This window comes from Sylvia atricapilla, chromosome 6 (assembly GCF_009819655.1).
Source record: "Sylvia atricapilla isolate bSylAtr1 chromosome 6, bSylAtr1.pri, whole genome shotgun sequence".
NCBI lineage: Eukaryota > Metazoa > Chordata > Aves > Passeriformes > Sylviidae > Sylvia > Sylvia atricapilla.
Genome location: NC_089145.1, coordinates 18,648,096 through 18,675,084, shown reverse-complemented (window position 1 = coordinate 18,675,084; position 26,989 = coordinate 18,648,096). Strand labels below are relative to the sequence as shown.

At 37.8% G+C, this 26,989-nt stretch overlaps 2 protein-coding genes and 1 long non-coding RNA gene across 4 annotated transcripts in view; 1 reads left to right on the top strand and 2 right to left on the bottom strand.

Annotated features, from left to right (window-relative positions):
• Positions 1-26,989, top strand: part of APIP (APAF1 interacting protein) — a 529,312-nt gene that overhangs the window by 220,210 nt on the left and 282,113 nt on the right. The gene's annotated exons all lie outside the window — the stretch shown is intronic.
• On the bottom strand, positions 1,131-9,097 carry GAL (galanin and GMAP prepropeptide). Its single transcript, XM_066321002.1, has 6 exons — positions 8,964-9,097; positions 8,725-8,805; positions 8,038-8,092; positions 6,563-6,649; positions 3,504-3,581; positions 1,131-1,441 (listed from the first exon to the last, which is right to left on the bottom strand). The coding sequence occupies exons 2-6, from the start codon at positions 8,803-8,805 to the stop codon at positions 1,389-1,391; spliced, it is 354 nt and encodes a 117-aa protein (XP_066177099.1). The 5' UTR covers positions 8,964-9,097; the 3' UTR covers positions 1,131-1,388.
• On the bottom strand, positions 9,313-18,358 carry LOC136363180 (uncharacterized). 2 transcript variants are annotated; one of them, XR_010743918.1, is made up of 3 exons: positions 18,196-18,358; positions 16,397-16,478; positions 9,313-9,731 (listed from the first exon to the last, which is right to left on the bottom strand). It is a non-coding gene; the product is annotated as an uncharacterized lncRNA (long non-coding RNA). The 2 variants fall into 2 exon arrangements; XR_010743919.1 differs by having other exon boundaries at positions 16,413-16,478.

Below are 26,989 nucleotides of genomic sequence, written 5' to 3'. Positions count from 1 at the left end.
TGATATTTCATTGCACTGTGAAGAGGCTGAAAATCATCTAAATATGAAAAACCTTTCTAAGGTTCTGTATCCTCTCAGACCTTTCCCCAGTCTTGATCTGACATTTATTGTGTGCAGGCCTAGCATCCTGGTCCAGTACATCAAAGCTGTTCTGCATGGATTAAACATGGATCCGAGTGCTTTGCTAGATCACAATAAAGAATCTCACGAGGTATATTTTTAATCTTGCATCAGCCAGGAGCATTTCCTCATTAAGGCGTGCAGCCCCAGTGTTCTCAATGACATGGGAATCCTACCCCTAAGATTTGTGCAAACCTGCACAGAACACTTACATTTGCATTGCTTCAAGGTATGCTCCAGCCAATGGGCCAGTGTAGTACAGGTGAACAACATGGAATTTATTATGAACAGGAGTTTATTTCATGTCCATGAAAATATGAAAAGGAAGTAATGTTTCCTTGATGCACAGAGGTATAGACAGATCTATGACTTCAAACGATTCTGCATGGCAGCACTCTGAAGTCACTGTTGTTTCTTGTTGTGACAGGTAGAAGAATTCTAAAAGAAAAGCCTCATAAAATCAGGCCTGCTCTATTAAATTAATAGCTGGCCTATCATCTCTTCTAAGTGCAGTCAAGCAATTGGCAAATTCCCATGTGAAACCAATCTTGGTATGAAAGGTTCGTTAACAACCTATTCTTGGGTTGAAAAATAAATGCATCTGTGTAAACAGTAAGATCTATTCCATGAGACCACATAAAGGAAAAATGTAACCGACCTGAATCTTGGCACATGCTAAGATTCATATTACTGCTGTGATCATTACTGTGATCACCTTCTGACCAAAAAATGAAGCAGTAAGAAAACTACCAGCCAATAGGTGCTGTGAAAACTGTATAAAATCAGTGATGTGAATAAAGAATTGGCTTTTCCCACATGAAAAAAATGAAGTCTCTGCTAACTTACTACAATAGTTTCTCTGTTTTTTAAAGTACCCAATAAATAGTGGATATATTTTATTTTGCTCTAATATTGCAGAGTTAAGATGCAGTGTAATCTTACAATTTATCCCGGGCTTTGTAGATGATGCACTGTGTGCTGGTCTGTACATAATTTAGAAATGAAACAACTTAGTTGCTCTTTATTTTTATTTTCTCATTTACCTACAGAAAAATTTTACCAAAGCAAAATTATACACTATAACATTGCAGGAGAGGGAGGGAAGGGAAAAAAAAAAAAAAAGGGCAAAAAATAATCAAACAAACCAACCAGGGGGCAGAATGCTGTTCACCATTTATGAGATAAATACTTCTTAACTTCAGGTCATTTTGGTATTTTGTTTAGAATTCAGTCTAAATCTACACTGCAACAAAACAGAAATGCATTCTTCAAGACTGGTTCATTTCCTCTGGTGTAGGTAGCTTGTCAAGTGCTCCCGCCTCTGCAAAATAAGAGAAAAAAGGATAATTAACACCTGCATATTTATCTTAAAAATTAAGTAATGAGATCTAGTTTCAGTAATATAATATTTTTAATACTTTTCTCAACTATAAGAGACGAATCTTTGAACTTTTCATATTTTAATTTATAAAAAAACTGGGCTTTTTTGTTTTGAATGTCAGTAATATCTTCTTGATACTATTTCAACATTTTAGAAACAGCAGTGACAGAAGAACAACTATATTAATTTTATTATGTCAATTGATATTGCTGGATCCCAGTATCTCATAAGACTTAATATTATCTAATTACAGTTGCCATCCTACATGTTGCTCTTTATGAGAAGCACTTAAAGCTGGAGGGAATAATTTCCAAGAGAAAGAGATGAAGGCCACTTTTAGTTATTACCAAGGTACTTCCTAGCAGTGAAAATACTGCCTTTTTCTTGCAGATTAAAATGTATATCGAATCTAAAAAACTATTGCCTGAATCTGAACCCCATGTGTGGGGTTTTTCCCCTTCCCCCACCAAGGAATATATCTAAACCAATGAAGCTAATGTAGAAAGGTTTCATTTAAGCAAACATGTTAAAGGATGGCTTGCACTTGCTTAATTAACACTTCTGGGTTTGTGTAAGAGTTTGTACTAAGCCTTTCCAATAAATATTCTTAAGAGATAATATGTGATAACATTCTGTGTCTGTTGAAACCTGAGACTACAAGAACTATGTCTGGGAGAAGCCAGATCTGGAGATTCATTTTTTCTTTTTTCATGAGGACATGGTAATACCAGCACCTTCTCTGAATGAAAACAACTGTTTGTCATCACCATCCTAAGAAGGGAGCCTTCTCAGCTCATTTGTTCCAGGGAAGAAGTAATTAGTAATTCTGTGAGAGGCTTTTTTATTTTTTTGTCTGATTTAGCAGCTTTTAGCTTACACAGGGTGTATGTGCTTTAGCTTGTTTTACATCCTTTTTGCTGTGTCCAAATATTGATTTTACTTCCTAGGCTCACACAGCAGAGTAAAGGAGGTTTTTGGGCTCTACACAGTGGTACAACAAACTACTACTTTGTCCACAGTAAATATGTATGCTAATAATCTAAATATGTATTTGAATTATTTCAAGCCCTTAGGACTAGCTATAAAGAGGTTTTGTTTTCAAATGCAAATTCAGTTCAATAAACACTGGGTTCACATTTTCAGTAATGAGAATTATTTTCCTTGGGTGGATACAAATAATTCAGAAAACAATGAGGAAAAAGCATCCCAGGTATGCAGAAAATGAGCCAATCTGTTGAAAGTCTCTTTTAATAATGAAATTAAAACACAAATGTACAGACAGTTCTACAGCATACACTTGCCACAAAGTTGCTTACAATTCGTTGTATTCAAAAGTAAGAGTATAGAAGTGACTAATTTATTGAATTGTCTACTTTTTGAGACAGGAACACTCCTCAAACAGTTTGCAGCAGAATAACTTTTGTCTACTTGTTGCTTTCTTTGCAACTATGTATTACGGTTTTATACATTTTATAGACAGTTTTAGAAGAGCTGAAAAGGTTTTTAAAAGCTGAACAGTTTTGTTTGGGATTTTTTAAACAAAGTTTTTTGTTTTGTTTGGGATTTTTAAAGCAAAACTAATGAAAACTCAGAAGCAGATAAATTTCTTCTTCACTGAATTCCATCGTGAACTATCATTCCTACAGAATCAGCTCAGCACTACAACTCTTGTCACACTGTACAGAGTTTTTACTTCAGAACATTCTGAGCTGGTTGCCAGTGTTGTTGCAATTCTATCATGGAACTCTATTGTAGAATACATGCAAAAAGGGAGATGTATTTCTTTTGTCACAAGTGATGGAATGGTATCAGAACTCTGCTATATCAGATCTCTGCTGAGCTGCAATTTTTCAGGATCACTCTGTGTGTGTGTGATGCCAGAGGTGCTATTCCGAGTCTTGCACACTCAAATCTGCAGCAGATGTGTGCATTAAGGGATAGCCTTGTCTCCTCAGTAAATTTCCTACCAGAAACTGTGAGAGATTAAAAGGTCTTCACTAACCTTTCAGATGCAAGTAAGTCAAAAATTCAATGACTGTGCGCACGATGTTCTCGTCAGCCATGGGTCTTCCAAGGTTCCCTGTAAAACAAGCTGGTTGTTACTCAGAGTTAACATGGTTCAAAGAGACATCATATGAGATATTGTGGCTAAGTTTATGAGTATTCTGGGGAGGGGAAAAAAAAAAACCCAAAACTACCTGAAATTACTTTTTCCTTAAAATCCTTGATGGAAAAGCTCATTTCATGGAAGGGCAAAGCCCCTCTAAGGTAGGTAACTGCAATTCTCAGAATCAAAATCCCCCATCTTCATATGCCATTGCTGCTTAGCAGCTGCTTTGACACCTTAATGGTTGTGGTCTTGTGAGATCTTTTGCAGAAGAGAGTTATCCTCTGTTCCCAACTCTCTCCCTTGTGTCCACCTGAGCCTGCAGTGATGGTTAAATTTCAAATTTTTGCAGCAAACAAATTCATCAGATTTACAGACTAGTTAAAATTTGTTCATGTAGCCTGACTTTGTTCCAAATAAGCATTTCAAATGATATAGTGATCTGTAGTGATCTGTAGCCCAAAACCTAGGCCTGTGTGTTTTTCTAAAAGTCCAGAAAGCTATGGTTTTACATAGGTATCTAATCCAAGACACTTTGAGCTTGCAAAAATAGCTATTGGATGCTATTTTGATGACCTAATGGGTGCTTGTTATTGCACTTTTGAGAAGGAAGATTTCTGCATCTGTTAATGAGAAAAAAAAATAAGCAGGGGCTTGGAGGAAGACACCTTGCTACTTTTAGGAGGATGGAGAACTGCTCTCTATTAAGAACAAATGGTAAGTAATTTCCCCGGGATTTTTAATTCTCTGCACACAGATGTGGGTACCAGAACCAACAGTCCATTATTACATCACTGAAAACATTATCAGATGGGTCAGAAGGCAGACTGAGCTCTGTAGCACAAATGAAAAACATTGCTGAGGGTTGCAAGAGACACAAAGCTTTCTGGTACAAAGAGAACAAGGATTTAAGAATGCATTTAATAGGCTTGCACCTAAAAATCTTGTCTTCCAGTCTTTGAACTCACACAAAGATGTTACTTTTATTTGCATTATTAATACTCCTTTATTTGAATTTTTCCTTAACGTTTATTCCCACCAAACCTGCTATGGATTTTATTATTATTGTATGACTCACATTTTTATGTGAGATTTTATTATCCATGTGATATTTATTGGATAAATATTTTTCCTCAGTGACTGGGAAATATTGTGCTGATGTATTGCTCTGCTATTGACCTTAATTCTGCAAAGTGGATAACTTGCAGATTTCAGTAAACAAACCATTATGATCTTGTAACTTGAAGATTTGACTAATGGTTCTCATAGATGGTTGTAGTTTTGTTGTGGGTTTTTTTCCTGGACCTAGTGCTCAGTCCCTAATACAGCTTACAAATTTTTCTAGGTTAGCTGGAGAGCTCATGCATTTTGCAGCATTCCTTCAAGGAGAGCACAGTCCTTTGCATGAACTCTTTTTACATTAATAAAGTAATATGTGCATATATTGCCATTTGAAGGGACTTTTGCAAATAACCATGAGAAATCCTTCATTTTCAATTAAAATAATATGCTGATTACCTTATGCATTTTATTTATATATATATATGTCTATATTTAAATCTCCTTTGAGTAAGAACTCTAATAAACTTCAGCTTCAAAGACACATTTGGTGAGGGAAGATAATGAAGCTCATAGCAGAGGCAGCTGTACAGTTTCGAAGTCTCATTCTGACAGGTTTGGTTGGGTTTATCTGCAATTGTGGAGGCTCAGCAACACCCAGCAAGAGTGTTCCATACATCCATAAATTCATACTCCTGTAAGGGACCTAGTATATGCACAAATGGCAGCATGTTGCAATGTGATCTCTACTGCTGGACTACAATTCCCTTACTTGTACATTGGTTTTGACTGGCCATATATTATTTTAACACTGGTATCTGAGACAGCGGGATTGGGGTTTTCCTTAAAGACCGACAAGATAACCAAAGCACAGCACCAAAAAAATACCCCCACTCTGTAATTGTGTACCAGAATTGAACTGGTCCTTCAGGGAGCATTAACAATTAAGAAATGTATTAATGTTTCTCTTCTCTTCACAAAGTACGTATGTATGAGATTGTAATTAAGCACATGTCCTTTATTTATGAACTTACTTAGTGTTAACTATGTTTGCACTGTTCTGGGTGTATTTCAAATAGGCTCCAAGACCTTTGTTTTGGCCGCATTAGTGCAGTGATAAATGTACTCAGTAAGTACTTTTATCAGCCTAAGGGTGAGATTCATCCTAGCTCACTTTAGATGTCTGCAGCAGGTTCAGTTTCTCCCTAGGAGATAAAACAGGTTTTTCTAGAAGTTTCTGCACCTTATCCTGAAATAGGTGTTCAAAATAAAGCCTAAAAATTGTCAGCTTCTCTTCATCAAGGGAGTCTAGACACATATTTTAGAGACCCAGCTTTGGATGTCAAATCCAGAGCAAGGCTGCACCCTTTTCATTGCCATTTACTAAATTCTGGCACATCCAACATCTAAGCATTTTGACTTCAGTTGCGACCAGGTTCTCAATCTTTTAATGAACATAATCCACCTTGCTTAATCATAGGAAGTACTGAGACTTGGTATATGCTATAGCCTTCATAACTGAAAGACACCTTTATGGACACTCTTCTTTGCCAAAAAGAATTAACTCTGGAGTAGCTAGAGTGACATTTGAAATACCTGTTTGAACATATGGAAAGAGAAATAAGCCTAAGTTTTTTCAAAGCAATACAATCTATTACACATTTAAAGCAACAAAATTATGATACATTTTCCTAATTATTTACATGTTGTAATCTATGACCATACAAAGATCACACTGAGTGGCCAAATGTCATTTTTCTTCCTTTCATATGTTTATTAGGATTTCTGTTGAAATGCAGAAATAGTTTTGTAAGCAAGAAGTCAGTTCAATAGTAAATAAATTACTTAACATTAAAAAAACAGTTTAAAAATGCTGGTTTCCAGACTTTCATTACCTGCTTTAATATCCTCATCAGGCGGTATTTCACGTTTACCAGTGAAACCATGCTTGTCATTAAAAGATCTGTGGTTATCTACTGCATCTGATAAATAAATTAAAAATCAGAGGAGTTAATTGACTTAGCAACAACCTTCCCTATATTGCTTGCTTTCATTGGATTTGAATGAAAAGTCATGATGGGCAGTTTTGATGTAACAAAATAAGTTGGTGTGTCATTAAATACAATAACCTTTCTTCTAAATTTGTGCTTATGATTTATCTAAATTACAGACCCAGTCCTGTGCTACATACTTGCTGAAACTGTTACTGGATTCAGAAGTTGTAAAGAAAAACGTAAGTATATATCTGCATACAAACTGGGAATTTGTCCTTACTACTCTTTTCTGTGTCTTTAAGAGAGTGTTGCTGGTGAGTGTGCTTAAAAGGAAACTGCAGCTAGTTTACATGAATAACCTTCAGAAACTATCTTACATGCCCCTGGTGCCTCTTCTCCCACCCTTGCAATGGGCATTTCCTTTGTCAGTAAAAGCTGATCAATATGACCTGCAACAAAGGATGATTCCAAATATCCACTCTTAGATGTAAAATATAAGTCTTTGACAAGCACATTTCCCCACAGTATTTTTTCTAATATGCTTAGATCTGCTTTGGGTAAATATACTTCCAGACATTTACAGTTAATACATTTAAGATGCATTTAACTTCTTTTCTATTTTTTATATACCCCTAATAGTTAGCTAAAAAGAATGAAGAGTGTCAGTGTCAGTATGTGTACTATTTGTCTATGTGTTACTGAGACTGAAAATATAAAAACACTGGTGATGAATTTTACCACATTCACAAGAATTAATGGTAAAAGGACAAATATTGGAGATAGCTTAGTTCTACAATACTTTTCTTACAACTTGCATTTGTTATCTTCATCTGTAAACCAGTACTACTGTATTTTGAACACCATGTACATTGATTTTTCACACAGTGAGCAGTCTTGAGTGTGCAAGTTACTGTTTTAATTAATTTTGCTTTAATTAAAAAAAAAAGTAGTATAATAATTTCAAGTAGTGAAAGTTTGTAAAAAGATTTAAAGGTGAAATCTGAAATACATGGAGAAATATCAAATGCCACATTTTGTCGTTCTGCCCTTGACATCTAAAGATGCTGTAAGATTTTTTAGCACTTCTCACGGTGACGTATTTGTCATATGAAAATTACAGTTCAGAAGCACCAAATGTGAGCAGATATATTTCTGGGCATAAGGCCTCCCATCACACTTCTTTAGAAAAGAACAGCTGTTGTCTAAGACAACTCAGTTCTATGATAGGCATGTAACAAACATCTAAACGAGTGTTTTCCCAAATGAGTTCCTTCAGTCTTGCAGGTTTAGATAAAATTACTGTCTTCAGAGAAGTGAATAACACAATTTTTGCATTTTGAAATAATGGGGGAAAAAAAAAAAAGTGCCTCACTTACGTGGCCCAAGCAGATAACCAGCACTATTCAAAGTCCAACCCCTTTTGTCTTTCGCCTTAAAGAAAAGAAAACGTATGTTATTCCATGACCTACGCTCAAAAGGACAGACATTCTCTTAGCAGAGTCCTCTGAAGGCTCAAAATCAAGAAAAAATATTTTTAAAATAAAGCCAAACATATTGAAGTAAATATTCAGGGTGAGCTCTTGCCCCTCCCTGTGTAAGTCTTTAGTGTTGCTATTGACACCCATGTGGTTTGACAGTTTCACACCACAGAAGTGATGGCTGCAAATCACACTTCGGATGCAGAAATTTCTACTTGATACTTGAAGTTTATATTACCGCCTGATAGCCACCTTAGCAAACAGCAATGCTTCTTTTTATTGCTTGGATTTACATAACAGCCTCTTCATAAAAGAAGTCCATATATACATCATCTTTTCTGAGGCAGGTGATGGGACACCCATTCAATTCTGGTCTATCTACCGAACTAGACATTCTTAATCATAGTAATTTCTTACAAGGGAGCTAGTATTTAAAATCTCCAAATTCTCAGCTGGAGAAAACCAAAACCCAAGCAAACTGTTTATAGCCCGAAATGGTTTTGAGCGCTGCAATCCCTCTATCTAAGAACAGCGTGTATCCGTGGAAGGTTCACGGCTCCTCGCTCCTGAGACACGGATACTTACTGAGAAAACCAGCCCGAGTGTTTCCGAGAGGGCGGCACAGAGGATTAAAGACAGAAACAGGAAACTGGTGCACCTCTGCATCTGGAAGAAACCGCAGCGGGGTAAACGCTTTGCCTGCCCCGGCCCACGGGCGGCTGGCTGGGAAGCGGGGGCGAGCCTTCTCCCCACTGCGGCTGCCGGGGCTCGGCAGCCCAATTCCCGCCGGGAGAAGGGCCGGGGGTGACGAGGGGGGAAAGTACCTTGATCCGGGGCGGCGTGTCCCTGGCAGAGCTGCCGTGGCGCGGCTGGAGCGGGGTGGTCCCACGGCGGGCTCTCACTGCATGGCCGCGGCCTCGCCGCGCTCCCGCCGCGCTTTATGGGCAGCGGAGCGGCCGCGCCGGCGGAGCCGAGAGCCGCCCACAGCCTCCCCCCGCCTCCCCCGGGCCGGCTCCCCCTCGCCACCCGCCGCTTTGGGCAGGGCAGAAATCACGGCAATCCAATTAGGGGCCCATGGAAGCACGAGGCAGGGAGCCGGGAGCTGCAGCGCGGGCGATCGCCCCTGCCCTGTGCCCGCGCCTCCGCCCGCCCGCGGCATCGGGGACACGGGCGGAGCGGGCTGCGGAACCGGGACGGGCATCACTGTACAGAGGCTCAGGGACGGGAGCAGCGCTGAACACGCGTGTCTGCCTGTGCTGCTGGCGGCCAGGAGTCACGGCGCTTGGGGACGGCGAGGACTTGACACAGCTCTGCTCTGCTCTCTGCAGCTCCCTATGGCTCACTCCCCGCCCTGCGAAATCCCTTTGACTCGTGCCCGGTGCTCCAGCATCAGTGAGAGGAGCTGCCCAAAGTCTGTACTTCCTGCAGCTCTGCACTCGAGACAGCACTTCTTTCAGGGTTAGACATAAAAGCCACGGATTTAGCTCTCTCCAGTGACTAAACTAGCCCTGGCCTGTGCTTTTACAGCCGGTGGAGTTTCATCAGTTTGCTTACCTTAGTTGTGGTTACAGCTGGCATCGGGATGTGCAAAACTGAATTAAAAAGCAGAGATTCCAGTATTAGTTCCATTTCCCAACCCACCCCGCCAAACTGTACTTTCTTTACAACAAATTAGTTTGTTCACTGCAAGTCCCTCAAATTAATTTCTCCCACAATGAGAAAACATCGCAGATGTTGCACAGAATGTTATACTTACAGCTCCTTTTCCAGAAACTGCTAGAGTCTCTGCAAACTTTTGAACAACACACTTATCATTCACTAGTTTAAAAGCAAACTTTCTTTTACTTTAACGTAGCATAATGTCCAAGCTAGAAGCAGAAGCTGTGTCTTGTATTTCTATTTCCTACCCTCTTTTGTTGGATGCAGTAGGTTTATTATAGTCTAGCTTTGTCTTTGGGTCTCTGAGCAAAAACTGCTAGGATAAAATTTATATTATTAATTCTTAAATTCTGAAGTACATGCATGGGAAGGTCAGCTTTGCAGATTTTATTCGATACCTTTTATTATTTGCTGAAGGTGTTGCATGATCCTCACAATTCAGATTAGATGGATATGGAAAACAGCAATATAATGTTTTCCAGGTGATGTTTTCCTTTACCCTATCAAAAGTGCATTTTTGGCTGAAATTCCCTAGCTTTCAGCTGTTACCTTCCACTAAGTATTTTTGAAACATGAACCTTCTTTGTGACACAAAATGTTTTCTTTTTATGTTATTTGAAAAAAGAAAACAAAACATGGAAGATGATTATATCATGAGATATCCAACTTGGCATTCAAGAAATGTTACAAAAATGTGTTAATTCTGTGAGCTTTGGCTGATTTTATTTTTGATGTCCCTTTAAAATATATTTGAAACATTTTTGAACCTGCAGATTTTATTCTGATTTTTCATCCACAGTACTTGCACCTTCCTGTCAAATTAGAGTGAAATGATCTCTTCATCTCCACTGGAGTCAGATGCAAAAGAAAGCCTTCTTGTATACCGAAAAGCTTAATCTATCATTTGCCCATCATACTTTTTTGTCTAAATCTATCTTTATGTTAGTGTCAATTAAATAATTTTATCAGTCATTCCTACAATTGATGCTCTCATTCCCACAGTTTTCTTTCTCAAGAATACTATTAGCCTTTTTTTATTTTGTTCCATGGAAATTTCAAATCTCGCTGCTCAGAGAAAAAAAATGAGTATTAGTCTGAAGCCTGCCTTTCCTAGTTTAGCCTGACTAATGGCCATCTCTGTGACTGCACAGCTTGTTTTCATTGAGGAGACCCGTCAGTGTACTAATTTCTCCATTGATTTATTTATTGTCTGGTTCATTGTAAAGGCTAAATGCAATTTGCAGTAGCTGTTAGGTTATGCCTAATCCTCACCAGAAGCCCATTATCAGATAAACTCACAATGAAGCTCATCTAAAATTCACTCAAGTCAATGGAACAAGAAGCATTGATAACAAAACTGTCTCTGATGTCTCTAAACTCATACATGAGAGACAGGATTGGCTGTCTCACACAGCAACATGTATATGCAATTTTATAGATGTGATTGTAACTGCAGTTCAAAAACAATTAAAAGAAAAACAGGGAAGAATACTGTTTGGAGCCAGAGCAAAAAGCTTTGAATTTTTAAGGAAATGCTATTATGGATTAAATAAATTAAAGTATTGAAACACTGGACTTGGGAAATAAAATTATAGCATTTTTGGCACTGGAGGTTTAATTTTGAGAACAAACAGTAAATCCTACGGATTCTACCATGTCTTTAATGATAAAAATTTCTCTTGGCTACAGTTGGTGAGGTAGGATGGACCATTCAAATTTTAATTAGAAAAAAAAAATAAACCATACAGAATGGCTATCTTGTATAGTAGGAAAAACACTGGACAAAAGTGGATTTTGCATTATATTTCCAAAGGGTCTGGAGTCTACAGTTGCCTCCTTTCACAGCTGAGATTACTGAGAGATAATGAATGAAGCAGGAAAAAGCATGTCTGCTATTTCTGTGTTGAAGTTGTCTAATAGGGTTGTTTTCACCAACTCACCAATGAATATTAAAATATTAGAAACTTCTGCAGTCACAGAGATGTCCATCTGTACTAAAAATAAGTGAGGTTTTTTCCTGCTTCCCAGGCAACATCAAGTTTTCTCAGGTATGTACACAAAACCTCTAATATTACATGAGGAATTGTAATGAATTCTAGGCTTGGGAGATAAATTATCAGAAAAAATATATGAGTAATTCAGTGAAACAATGACATTACAGAAAGTAAATGCTTTATTGGAGGAGTGTCATCATCCAGCTAACTAGAAAAGATTGGTTGCAGAAGTTTCAAGATGTCTATTTTGAATCCTAGTCAATATTTACCAGGTGATCACTAAAATGCAGTGACACCAGTAATTTACATTGCTGTCTTTTCTGCATTGGAAACAATTCTAAATTTTTGAGATCAGCGTTTCCACCCTGAATAGAGAGATTTATTTTGACTCAACATGGAGAACACAAATGCAAGATTTTCTGTGGCTAAATCTGAGTGGGAAAGGCACAAATCTCTTTCTGACAAGAGTATGGACACAGAGATCTGAGTATCCAGAAACAAAGAGGCATTCCAGTTGCCATCAAGGCTGAGAATTGCTTCACAGATCTAAAGACTTATTGCTGTTCTCGTGATAAATGGATCTGGTGGTTCTGCCAATGCTGAAAAGTTATTTAAAGTTTTTCTTTGAGCACAAAACCCTTACCCCAGCCCTCAACATTTGCACCTCAGCTGCTCATTGCTAACCTAAGCAGGGAGAAGTTGCAGATGATGCTGTCTGCATCTGAAGATGACAGAACTTCAATATACAACTATCGTTTTGTAAGTAGTTTGCTCTTAAGTCTTAAAGAAACCTCCTGATTATTCTTTCCTGTACATGCATAGAATTACTTCCTTCTTTAATGGAAGTACAACAGAGAACTGGTTGTGTTTTTTGGGTTTTTTTTTAAATAATAAGGTAATTTCCTTCATCCTTCCAAACCCTTTGCTATTGTTTTTTCCCATTTTGCAATTTCTGTGCAATGTAGGCAATTTTCACTGAGTGAACCTGTTGCACGTTTTACCACCTCAGCATCAAATAGAACTAAATATTATAGATTTCTTCTGAATGAAAGGTTATTTTCTGTTCTGAATTACACTGATATCAACCAACAATTTCCTCTTATTACATCATTCAGTGTGCTACCAGAGCTGTTATTCACAAACATATACCATTGCATCAAAACTGTGACTACCACATGTTAGATCATCTCCTGTATTTTTAAAATGGTTTTTGATTCAAGAAGCATGGTGATTTTTAGACTAATTGTGTAAATATAAAAAAGAAACCACAGAATAAACACTTCAGAGAAAAAGTCTAAAAAGTTAGGTACTACACACATCAATAATATTGTGATATTGTGAGAAATGATAAAAAAAAAAAAAAAAAAAAAAAAAAAAAAAAAAAAAAAACCACTAAATCTTGATTCTTGATTCCTTACAGGCAAATAACTTGTCAATTTGGGTAAGATAAGCCAGTAGGTTCAAACTTGTCATGGACAGATTTCTCACCAGCACAAAGACACAAGCTTCATTTCCTAAAGAAGTCAGACAGAACCAGAGGCTCTCCTGATGACAGTTTATCTGAGTAGAGCATTGAGAATTTGAAATACTCTAAGAAATGCCATTTTCAGGGGTTTCTGGAACAAACAATAGTGGATCAATACACATTGCACACCCTACTGCCATTCCCAGTCTGTGCATCCCCAGAACACTTCTATTTGGGCAAAGAGGATATATGCAGAAGGCTCACTGAGATTTCAGATTAGCCACTGCTTCAGCTATTTCCTTTATAGGCCAAGAAGGATGGGTGAAAGGCACTGCTTCTCTCAGAAGCAAACACAGCTTTATATATATCTCAGCTCTGTAAGGGACTGAGTTTGGCACTCAGCTCCTGCTAACATTAGAGCTCAGCTTCTCTGACTCTCTCTGAGTTCAAGTGGGAACCTCTGACTCAAAGGGCTGATTTAGGATTTATAGTTGCAGAGGCTCCTTTACCAAACTCTGAATTCTGAGGGTTGTCTGAAGGAGGCTGGTTCTTGGCTTAGTTTTCCATTTAATTCCTCACTCAGCAATGACTTCCTCCTCTTTGATCAGCTTCAGGGGAAGCTCACACCTACCGAACACAAGGGAGTTTCAGATCCTGCAAGATCTCAGGAGGAATTCCTGCCTACCCAATCCCCTTAGGGCTGCATGCTGTTTCACATCCTCCTCAATGGTCTGGATGATGGGATTGAAAGCACCTTCACCAAACCTAGTGGTGGCACCAAACTGGGTGATGCATTGAATATGTCAGAAGGGATGTCTTACAGGGAGAGCTGGACAGGCTGGAAGAGTAGGATAGAAAGAACAGTATGAAGTTTAACAAAGATAGGTGCAAGGCCATGGCCCTGGGATGGCCTCACCAAAGTTCCCAGGACAGGCTAGGATCCATCTGTCTGAGGAGGAGCCTTGGTGAAAGGGACCTGGAAACCCTGGTGGACAAGATAACATGAGCCCTCAGTGTGCTACTGCAGCAAGGAAGGCAAATTGGATCCTAAGCTGCATCCATGGAGCATAACTAGCAAAGACAGAGTCATGATCATCCCAGTTTAGTCAGAACTTGTCAAGCCACACCTGTAGTACTGTGCCCAGTCCTGGTATGCACCATTCAAAAAAAGCATAGACACACTGAAGATGGCTCAAAGGAGGGCCACAAAGGTGATCAAAGAGCTGGAAAACCTGCTCTGTGGGGAGAGACTTAAGGAGTTAGGTCTTTTCACCCCGGAGAAGAGAAGGCTCAAGGGAATTACATCATCACTTTCCAGTTCCCAAAAGGCAGCCACAAAAAACATGAATGCTCTCTCTTCACAAGGACACACATGGAGAGGACAACGAGCAAAGGGCACAAGCTATACTCAGAGGTTTCATTTTGATGTAAGAGAGGAATTATTTACAGTGAAAACAATCAATGTCCCAGGGCCTTAGTGGAGACCCCATCATGGAGGTTTTAAAGTCAAGTGGTCAGGGTGCTAAACAAGAGATGATTTTTCAAGGTCCATTCCAACCCAAGCTAAATTACAATAAGTGCTTTACCAAATTATGTGTACTAAAATGAGACGCCAGAGGAAGGTAGGTCAGCGCTTTCATGGCTCCTATTTTTTAACAGGACACAGTGCCAGCTGCTTCATTAGCAAGTATGTTGCAACCTTATAATACAAAAAAGCCTCACAAGCAGGCATTTCAGACATGAAATGCATTCACAGTGATTAAAAAAGGAGCTATAGAATAATACTTACATCACATATTTTCCAAATGTACTTTTATATTAAGTTTCATTGAAGTGTAAAAAAAATAGGCAGACCGTTACAATAGATATTCAGCTACAAAATGCGCTTCTGCGTTTTGCTTGTTACTGGTTTTTATTTTGTTAAAGCCTAAAATAGAGTTAGCAGGATGATAATATGCAGCCTTTATTATCATACTGTAAGTGCACCCTGTTAGTCTTTTTCTGCTATGATAAGAAATAACCCATTCCATCTTACAGGCTCACTGTGTAATTTGAAAACAGGTTATAGAAAATTGGTTGGAATACCTCCCTTGTTGTCATCCCTTACTATGTTTAATTCCAAGTGGTCCTCAGCATTCCTCATCACATCTCTGCACACTCTGACAATGTTCCTATATTCTTCCCAAACAGCCTGCCCCTTTTTCAGCATTTAGTAAACTTTCTTCTTCCTTTTGGTTTTTGCCAGAAGCTCATCCATGCAGGTCTCCTGCTCTGCTTTGTGAGATTTCTTATTCATAGGGATGCACCGGTCTTGAGGTTGGAGGAAGTGATGCCCGAGTACTAACCAGGTCTCTTGGACACCCTCACCTTCTAGATTCCTAACCCATGGGATTCCTCCGAGTAAATCCTTGAGGAGGCCAAAGGCATCTCTCCTGAAGTCAAGGGTTGTGAACCTATTCATTGCCTGGTTTCCTCCATGCTGGATCCTGTACTGGATCCATGGCACTGCAGCCGAGGCTGCCCCCAACATTCACTTGGTTAATGGTTGGACATGATGAACCTGGAGGTCATTTCCAACCTTAGAGATTCTATGATTCCCCAGCCTGCTACATTATATGAGCATCTTGATTCTATGCCCTTTTCAAAACTACCTGTTATCACTGGTAGCCAAACATGAATTTGCAGGCTTCCAATTGAGTGTTTCCTCCCACTTCTATCCAAGGAAAATAAATGTTTTCATATACATATATATATATATACACACATGTACATGTACATACACATATATATATAATCTTTTCTGATACAATCTATACACTTTATACAATTTTTTCCAATATTACTTCAAAGGACTTGAACTCCCAGAAGAAGATGACTCATTAGTTTTGAAGGAAAGATTAGAGATTGCTATTAACTACTAGCAAATAGTTGCAAACTCTTCAAGAAAAAAGCAAAAAACAGTATCTCGTTGAGTCCTTTGGATTGCCATATTTGGAATTATTATGACTGTTTATTATGTAGCACCAAGTAAGTCCAGATAAAGCCTGCATTTTATCCTTCCTATTTTCCCCATCCACACCCATTTAATTATTTAATGCCTTTTTTTATGGGTAAAAAGGAATAAAAGTGAAACACTTACCAGAGAAACATGTTACCTTGTTTCTGATTGTTGTCTTCGTTCTGTGTTTCCTAAGAGTTACTTGGGGATATTTTGTTTTTACCTGAGGGAAAGAAATATTTCTTTTATTTTTGAAGTAACGAAAATCATTATTGGGTTGAACACTTCAGCAGGATTGTAAAGTTTAGAAGTACTGTCCTATGGGTGTATTTTAATCAACTTTTGCTTCTTTATTATCAGTGTAAGAAGGCCATCAGAAGGTTTTTGGATTGTTTTTAAAGAGTTTGAACAAGCAGTTAATTTTTAATTTCTTTTGCTTATACATGTAAACATGTATAAGGCAAAAATATTGAATTTAGTACTTACCAAGTCACTCCCACTGGATCACTTCTGTATGTTGCAACTCAGAATGAAATTATTACCATCTTAGTCAATGATATTATATTGATTTGGGAAAAAAAATACTTCATACCTCTTTTGGGACTACTATTTCAAACTGTTTATAGGCTCATAGAGGCATCATCGCAGTTCAGGTGTATAAGTACCTCAGTCAGGGATCACTGAGGTCTCAGGAAAGGGATTCTGCCTATTTGTTAGCAGTTTCTCTCTCTGCTGGAAACATGAGCAGCTAAGAACTTGTATTGAGATTCTTGGTTAAATTCTAAAGATTAATGGTGTAAATGCCTCTTTATAAAAAAAAAAATTACACTTGTCTATATTACCTAGAAGCCTTTAAGAAGAACAGATTAAACAGAACTTCAGCTCCCAATACCTGATTTTATAAACCAGTCTTCACTGAAAGATTATACTTCTACTCTTTTCACAAATAGCAGAAGTTCATCATTCACCTCAAAATTTAATTCTCTAAATGTACAAATGCTGAGGTAAAACAAATGGGTAGTTTTTCTTTAGATTGGTTCTGTGTGTTTATTCTTTCTTTCAGCACAGCAGTTCAATTATTACTGAAAATTTACAGACTCCATTTTCCCCAAATAACTGAATAAAGCAAATTAAATAAACCAGAAAAAAATCAGAAATATGCCTGTCAGGCAGGTACCTTACTAGTTTTCTTGGATAATTTAATAGTATTTATAAAATAAGCTTTGCAGACATTGAAAAAACAAGAAGTACTATAAACTGTGAAAATAATTTTGCCTTATTAGAAATATACAGAAATTTCATAAAGGTTTCTGTAATGAACACTTGTGTCAACGTAGACTTTCCCAGCATGATAAAAACAGCAATATTTATGCTTATTCTTTTTGCAGTTGGTTTTTCTCTGTGTGTCCTGGGTATCACTAATATATCATTGCAAAAAGAATTAATATCAGTAGCTGCAGACCCATATGTTAACAAGTAAATGAATATGAGCAGTCCAAAGCTTTGCCTCTTTGGGTAAAGATATGCACACATGCATAAAATAGACTTTGCTTTTCCATCTGTTTTTGGCTAACCAAAATGGCTTTTTCTAGTCTTTGGAAGTTAGTAAATACACACTCACTCTGTTGAAGGTTATAAGGAAATGTTTCATAATCAAAGCCTTCATATTGAAAAACTACACATTTTGACAGACATCTCAGTAGCAAGATGACATTCTGTGGGCAAGAAGAGTGTTTCGCCAATAAGAGGTTTTAAAATACTGAGAATTTTGAAGGTTGTATCAGGTTTTTTGAATTAGGAACAACAGGTAGGTGAAGAAAGGTGGATTGGGGCAGGGTAAGAGGGGACAAAGTTGTCTTTTTACTTGCAAATGGCTCTCTAGGCCACAAAAAAGACATTTAAATGAGTTTAAATTTTAAACATTTATTTTGCCCACCCACCTTTAGGCAGCTGTGCTGAGCTGCTCAGTTACCTTAGTTCCATTGAAGAGACTGCTTCAACATTGGAACTTAGAATGCAAATCCATCTCTAGATAACTGTGTACTTCAGGATGGGATGTATCATTTTCTGAATTCCACTGGCTTGCTGTCTTTCAGATACAGTGCCACCTTGAACAACGTCTTATGTAAATACGCTGCAGGGTGGACATGGAAAGTTATTTACTTACCCAGTGGTGGAAACGTGCCAGTTCTAGTAACTTTACAGAAAATGAGAATGCCATACTTGTTTATAAAGGGAGGACTTTTGTGCTCCACCAGCTTTAAGTTGTCTATTCAGACTTGTCACCTTTGTAGGTGTACTGGTTTGGGCGGGCATAGACTTAATATCCTTCATAGCAGTTCACATGTTTGAAAGCACCCCAGTGTTTCAGCTATTGCTGAACACCATCAAGGCTCTCATTGCTTCCCATTGGAGTGTACAAGAATCCAGGGGAGGGCCCAGTTGGGATACCAGTCCCTTCAATAGATGTTCCATGTATATCAGTATTCTTTATATCTGACTGGTGTGGCAGACTGTCTGCTCTGGCTTCCTCACTGACTTTGCCAGAAAATTTGTTTATGTCAAGCAAATGTAGCCTCCTTTCAAAAATTTATGCTGGAAACTGGTATTCTAGGCCCTTGTAAGTAGAATCAGCACAGCAGTCAACTGTGCTAGGGAAGTACCTTCTGCATCTTTTGTAAGCACTTATCCTCACTGATGAAGTCAAGACTGAGGTGAAATTGGACTTCAGCTGAATTTAGAGAAATAGGATGAAGTAACAAATTTGAAAAGAATGTTGTCACACTTTAGCTTATAATCTTTTTCAGTTTCTTGTACTAACGTTAAAACAGTCTCTAGAGTCTCACAGGCAAACAGCTGGCAAAGGCTTGCCATTTGTATTTTAAGAGCTAAACTTGAAGCACCAGTGGTTGCAAGATGTCTCTGCATGCCGTGGGGAAACAAAGCAAGTGCTTTCTCTGCCTTATTTAGCAGCAGACATCTTTTGAGTGATTGGAGAACTTCCCTTGACCTTCCTGCAAGAGAAAACGAGGTCAAGGGAAGTTCTTCCTTTGCTCCTCTCATATATACCAAGATGTATCATATACACTAAGATTAGACACTAATCAAAATGACAGTGTTTTCCTTATTTAAATTTTTTACCATGCAAGCAAACGGAAAATGCAAAAATAAGTAATACCTTTGCCAAGGCATTCTGAAGAATATTACTTTCAATTAATCCTTTTTCTGTTACAGACTTCAATATGAAGAAAACTGGTTCATTAATAAAACAAACCCCCTAACTATGAAGCTGAAGAATTATTTTATTGTTTCCATTCATGAATGTGGTTCCAATTTTCAAATTCTGCTTGTTAAAATGTGGTTTTTTCCTTTTTCACTTGTAACTCAGGTAAGAAAAAGTCAGTTAATGGAAAAAAAAAATGCTGAAAGACTGTGCACACAAGAGCACAACACACATTAGAACTGGTTTCTTCTATTGCAAAGGTCCTATAGATACTGTGCACATAATACTTTTAAAATGTATTTACTGTCATTTTTGAAGGCTAAGAAAAGAACTTATCCTGTGAAGTGGCAGTTCTGTTTTTTTCTCACATGAACCACAGATATTAGAAATAGCTAGATAACTTTCTCTTCTATGATTTCTGTCACCACAGAGATCTTCCTCTTGGTTTTTTTAAAAAGCATCACATTTTTCTGTCAGTTTGCACTGTGTGGCCTACAGTTAGAAAATTACATTCATGGTTTATATAAATGAAATTTACTCATTTTGTGTATATTTATGGTTAGCTTGCTTATTTTATTAGCATTTTATTCCTGCATTAACTCTTATTTGAAAAATGTATGTGATATTTAGGGAAATTTTAATGCTTTGAAAGACATTTCAATACTTAGAGTTATCTAGAATATTTTTTATTAGACTTTTGTAAACTAAGACCTTTAAAATGCAATTGGTGTCAACCATGATGCCTTGTGAGTCATTCTGGGCTATTAAGAAGCGGATTCATCTTTTCTCAAGATGGCATTTTTAAAATAAAGTACTAATTCATAGAATATTCAGAAAATACTAAATAGCGAAATAGTCCTCTCATTTGCAAAATAATCCCACTGTAAGCAATGTGAATTACATTTGTTTTTGTGCACTTCCATGCATCCTGATCACTTTTCCAGACACTACTTTATTGCTCAGTCTGATTCATTGAATATTCTCCATATTGAGTTTTGCTGAAATAGTTCTCACCCTTTGCCTCTTTGTTTGCCTTTTGTTTGTTCTGAACTTCTCCCTCCCCACTCTGCAACCCCACCCTGGCAATGAAACTGCTCATAAAGCTTCAGGACTTGGCTGAAGGCTGTATTAACACTCCTTGGGACTGTAGAACTCTTGTCCCAGTCATACATCAATCAGTTCTTTTAAAATTAGCCTTACCTGTACAGCAAATGCAATATGGAGAGGTGTTAACCTCCAAACTTCCTTATTAAGCCATGTTTAAATAGATTTCAAAAAAATAAATCCATCAATTTAGGGTTTTAACTCTGTATTAGGGTACCTTAATATATTATTTGATTACCTGTGAATTCTGATTAGCCTCTTTGCATCCACTTGCATGAAATATTATGGGTTTGTAAATTTGTGATGGTTATTCTTTGCAGCTCCACATTTAGTTGAGATGGGACTAAGAAGGTCCAAACTGTCAGTCTATATCCAACCTTATTTAGGAAGTATCTCCAAGTAGCTTTACCTTATAACACTCATCAAGCATTTTTAATTAATGCAATTTAAAACTACTACAGTCAGATTTAAGAAAAAAATTATATAAGATTACTCTTCCTTCTCAAAATATTACTTTGGAATGACATTCATCATAACAATCTCCCATTCATCCTCACTTTCCCCTCCTCTTTGCTTACAAGACAAATAAGGAAGAGTGTCTTTAGTTATTAGCATACATAGGGTCACAAAAATTAATCCAGTTTCAGTCCCTGTTAGGATCATTCCTTTGGCTTAGCTCCCATTTGCTGCATTCCTTTCAGCAGAGCATGACCACAACACCTCAGTGCCATTCCATCCCTTGTTCCACATCTCCCTTGTCACAGTACACAAAGCTCCCTCTGTGTTTCTGCTCCTAGGCTGTGCAGACAGTTTGTCCCTGATGAACCACATCCAACACAAGCATGACCTCTTACTGAACTTTGTTTTTCAGTATTTTATCCACAGCTGCCCAGGGAAGTGGTAGGAACATATCTCCTGGAAACATCCAAAGAATGTGTGAAGGTGGCACCTGGGGACCTGGTTTAGTGGTGCTGGGTGGAGAGCTGGACCTGGCCATCTTAGGGCTCTTTTCCAACCTTCACAATACCGTTAATGAATTGCATTCACTGGTGTTGCTTTTTCAACCACGACATTCACTGTGATGCAGTACGTGAATAAAAGCACATAATTTCATGTGTATCTTTGTTAGGCTAACAACGACCGTGTCTGAGTGAAAACAGGAAAATTGGGATAAACTATAATTACCCAGACTGGCCTTTGAACACAACACAGAAATCTATGGTGCATTCACGCAATGAGTATTGTGAGATGTTGATGAGTGCAGGCACACAGACAGAACAGCTTGTTTGGGAACCCAGCCACAGGAGCTCCTCCTCTTTCAGTGTCTGCCCAGTGCTTAACACAGCCCTAGCAGGCATTCAGGCTTTAGCTTTTGGCCTTGCAGTGGGTGTCAGTATGAAGCTCTCCATGTACCTTGAGTACAGATGCTGTGCAGGTTGTATGGTCTTGACTTCCCTCCAAGCCATTGAGCTGTAGGGCAGCCTTTCTCTTAAAACTGCCCTTACCCTACACCTTCCATTTTTTGCTGGATATATTTCCTTTTCCGTGATTTTTCATTTATTCCTTTGCTTGGGGGTTGTCTCATTACCTATGTATGTTTTCAAACTTTGCCTGTTCTGTCACGGGCACATGCCTGTCATAAAGGTTCATCCTTACTCTGTATTGAATAAGTAAGGATTTGGATTGAGATCCCCTTCAGGTGCTTTAAATCTTAGGAAATTTCAATGTTCTTGGTACACATTTTGAAATAACCTTTTTAAACAGTATCTTGGGATGTAAAAGTCAACAATCCTTGGCACCAGTACTGAACCCTCTTTAATTTTTACCTGATTTCCTGCAACTTGTAGCCCAAAGTGGGCTGACATTCATGCAAAAAGGAGACAAAAAACCCCAGTGGGTCCCGAGGAGCTCCTTCACATCACTGTAGAACGAACCTTTAACTCACAGAATGGTTTGGAAAGGACTTTTAATGAACACCCTGCTCCAACCCCCCCTGTTGTGGGCATGGACATCTCCCATTAGATCAGATGGAGCTCAAAGCTCCATCCAGCCTAACACGTTCCACCCCTCAGTGCTAGTTCTTCCACACAGCACAAGCCACAGACTTGTTACTCCTCCAGAGTACTGCTTCTGCAAGACCTGAGCCTGAACAGAACAACAGCAGCACAAAAGCCAGCAACTGATATGGACTCTCTTTAAGACCTCTCTAAATTCATTTTTTGAACAGTGAATATCTTGTCCAAAACAAGATTTGCAACAGGAGGATTAAAAGAAAGATTGCAAATAGTTATTGGAAAAACATGGGGAATATGATTCCTGATCCAAGTTCAAAATATCTACAGACATAAAATATAGGAGAGGTACGTTCTGTCTCTTGAATCTATTACCTTTTGAATCAAGAAATACAAATTTCTGAGATCTATAAAGTCTTAGGAGAAACTATAAGGGAAAAAAAAAAATCTTATTTTGAATTCTTGCTTCCACAACATAATGATTTTCATTTGTGCAATTGCTTTGTGAGCCAGTGGGGTAGTGTCAATGCAATCAGCTCATAATACAGCTCTGTTTCATTTGCTACAGCAATTTTGAGTAACATAATTTTCAAAATTACTCTTTTTGCATTTTCCTAATGAAATGATGCATCCTCCACTCTCTGAAGACTGTATTCCAATATGCAAATTTTTACCTATGTCACAGATAACAAATGTATCTTTATATGATATAAAAAGGACAAAATAAGCTTCTTGTGCAGCTTGGAGTCTGGATTGGGGTTTTTCTGTCCTAGATAACTTTAGCCTTATTTTTCCCATACACTTTTACAAGATGTTTTTTGCATTGCAACCACCTAATGGTCATAATGTCTTGTCTTAACTCTAATGGTAGTAATTTTGTCTCACTCATGTCCAGCTTTCAGACAGAATTCATACAATAGCTTTTGTCTTTTTACAAAAAAGTAGAATAGTAGTAAAATACTAAAATTACTGCCAGATTTTCATCACCTATTTTTTTCTATTTGCATGGCAAAGTCTTTTTCCTCAGTGTTCCTGAAATTCTAATGACAAAGAGGGTTATGATTAATTTGTAGGTAGAATACCCCTTTTGTAAAAGCATACTGCTCAATAAATGAACAAGCTGCTTACAGTAATTAATGTCATGCTGTGCTCAAATTGCTTGTGCTAATAAAGCTAATTGGCAACAGCAAGCATTAACTGTGATTAGTCATATGCATCTAATGTCATCACCAGTGCCTATAATTCTCTACACACAGGGAATTTCACATCTGTTTCAAATCACTTGTCTGTTGACTGCATTGGTGTTCTTTCTGATATTATTAAATCAGAGATTCTTTTACTACAATAGACGATAAAAAAGTGGATTTTTTTTTCAAAGAAAGAACTGCATTGTAGAGGGTAAGATATGAAGCCTTCCCAAGTAATTTATTCTAGAATAAGTGCTCGATTTCAGTTAAATTAGCAAATTTGCATTTTCCTTCTTTTTCATACAGTCTGATATTCCCTTCAACAGAACATAGATTATTTGCAACAGAACATTCATTTTCTCAATTTAGAATGCACACTGTATTGCCCCATAAAATGGATGAGTCAAAAGATCCATTTTGTATTTGTTTTGGAAATTTGCAAGCAATCATTATCAGGAAGACAACCTTTTGCACCATACAGTAACTCTTAGCTGTAAATAGAACAGTAATTATTTGCTGTGTCTATCCAAAAAGGTAAACATTTAATTATCAAGAATCAGGGGGCTGAAAATGGAGTTTTAGAGACCAGTTATCCAATAATTCATACAAGTGTTTTTCATGAGTTACATTTACTAGACATCTCCAATTTGCATAGCTTTTTAAGTTCTCTTTCCAAATGGGTACATTTTTCTACAAACACAAAAGCATTCTCAAAAGCTGAGGTTTTTTCCTGTGCTGAATGAATATTTCATGCATTAATCTGTTTGCTACAGTTCTTAGTTTGCTTTTGTCCAGCTGCTTGGATTTATTGATGTCTGTTTAGCTGATGTCCAGCCTTACAGCATACAGTTTCATGGACTATGTAAAAATGTGGAGTTATCCCATCACCTCAGGATCAGCAAAGGCAAACCAATCCACCCCAACTTACACACAGAGTTATCTCAAGGAAAGTAAAGAGAACATGTGCTCTATAATAAACAGCTCTAGTCATCCTTTTATTTTTTTACAGTAATTTGCCTGACTTTTTCCATTTCAGATTTCAGTTCTATGTCCATTATTTAAAATGCTACCTAGCTGATTACAATTTCTTTTTTTCTATCCCATTTCAGAGTATGATCAGGTCAGGACTTTTTTCATCATTTTTCATTTTCTAAGACTAAGTTCCAGACGTACTCACAAAAATCTTCAAAAATTTGGTATTTGACATGATTATACTCATATGCATCACTGTGACCCAACTCTGTGGTAAATGTGATAGTATCAGCACTCTTTTCATAGAAGAATCTTAAGTTTTGCAATGTAACTTAATTGTAAGGAGGTAAATCTTTACCCATAACAAAATGTGCAGTTTTGAATCAGCTTCCATTTTTCAGATTGCTTTTGCTTATGTAGACCACAAATGGTTTCCTTCTGTTGGGGTTTTTGAGAGATCCAGTAAAAATCAAGGATAAGCATTTTAAATCACATCTAGAACCGCAAGTATTAACTTCCATTTTATCAGATGACAACATCAACATTATATATATTTTAAATTATCTAAGCAACTTGTTTGTGAACTCAGAGGACAGTTATCATATGGCTCACTTTTACCTACATGAGTGAGCAGCTGCGTGGTATTTAGTTGCTGGCTGGAGTTAAGCCATGACAAGCCCAAAGACTGCAGGCTTTTTTGACAGCTTGGATAACTTTGCTAGTTCCCAGAGCCTTGGTGATGACAGCAATACTTGTATTTTAGGAAGTAGTAATTCTGTTTGCTTAAGCACACAAGATCAGTAATTGACCTCTCTAAAAAAACCCCAAGGTTTTACCCATGTATACCCAAGAGTATTCAACATTTGTTTTTTGAGCTCATCAGCACCACTAAAAACCAGTTCACTCTTTCTATCGATATGGTGAGCTCAGTTACTTACAAACCCTGTCCAGGGAGCACAGTTAGGACTCCTGGTCTTGTGTGTGACTGGGCACAGGTGGGTAGCAAGAATGTCTTATAACTGAAGATTTCAGGACCCCACTTCAAATGCTCTCTGTTACAGAAGTTTACTATGATTGAAAAGACAAAGAAAGCACGTGATCAAATATGATGCAACCACAAAAATAACTGAGGTTGAGACTGATCGTGAAGAGACACTGCTTAGTCTGTAACCAAAACTGACACTGCAGTGACAGGGGAAAGTTGAAGTTTTTCATGTTTTTTTTTTTTTTTCAGGGGGTTTGGGTGGATACTCTGCATTGGTTAATACAGTGCTGTATTTGTTGTAATCTGCCTTCAAAAGGGTCAAAATTCCTCTGACATCAACGCTGTCTGTCAAGGGCAAAATAAAGAGTAGCTAGTTTGGGCTGATAAATACTACTTTGTGCTAGAGGAGTGGAAAACCACACAATAGGGCCTATTTTTAATGGGGCTTTAAGGAGACCAAGCTAATAACAAGGAGGCATAGATTGTAATAAGGAATAAAATTAGAAAATAAGCAGATAAATGCAATCTTTTCGGCAAACATGTAAAGTTAAAGGGAATTTGTTCCTCACAACTGTGAGATTCAGCACTACAAATAGGGTTGTGACCTTTAAAGCTAATCCTAACAACAGAAATAAAACATACATTAAAATAATTTTTTAAAATTAGAATTCATATGCATCTGAGGTGCTTGATTTGTCTGGTGCTACTTTAAGATGTCACAGGAGAGTTACTTAATTCCTTTAAACTTTTCTAGTCACTGATTCATCTTGCCACTCTTCTCAAAAGAAAGCTTTAAGGTTTTTGCCCTCACTTTGGATTTAATATTCTACAAAGTTACTCACGATCCTAACAGGTAAGTGGAGCAGTAAGGGGCAAGTTGACCTACCTGAGAAGGAAATGCAGCACACTGCTTCTTATGTAAGTGCTGTTCAGTGCTAAAGAGTATCACTTATATTTTATTGGTACTTAATGTTATGCTGACTAGGAAGCAGGAAATTTGAAAGCATGATTGCAAAGCTGGTCTTTCTCTTGCCTTCCCCAACACAAAATCAATCTATTGCCACAAGGATGGAGGAATGGGAGTAAAGAGCATTCTAGGGAGAGAAAACTCAAAGTGTTTTTGTGAAAGGACAGTCTGTACCACTTAGTCTTAGTTAATGTAATTACACCATGACACATTAAAGATATTTCCCTAGGCTTTCCTGATAATCATTGGAGAACCAGGTTCCTCTAGAGGATCACTCAGGATCT

Coding starts and splice junctions, on each gene's coding strand:
- GAL (XM_066321002.1), bottom strand. CDS start 8,805: ATGCAGAGGTGCACCAGTTTCCTGTTTCTGTCTTTAATCCTCTGTGCC. Junction 6,650..8,037: donor TGGTTATCTGCTTGGGCCAC/GTAAGTGAGGCA, acceptor TTTATTTATCAG/ATGCAGTAGATAACCACAGA. Junction 1,442..3,503: donor GACTTACTTGCATCTGAAAG/GTTAGTGAAGAC, acceptor CTTATTTTGCAG/AGGCGGGAGCACTTGACAAG.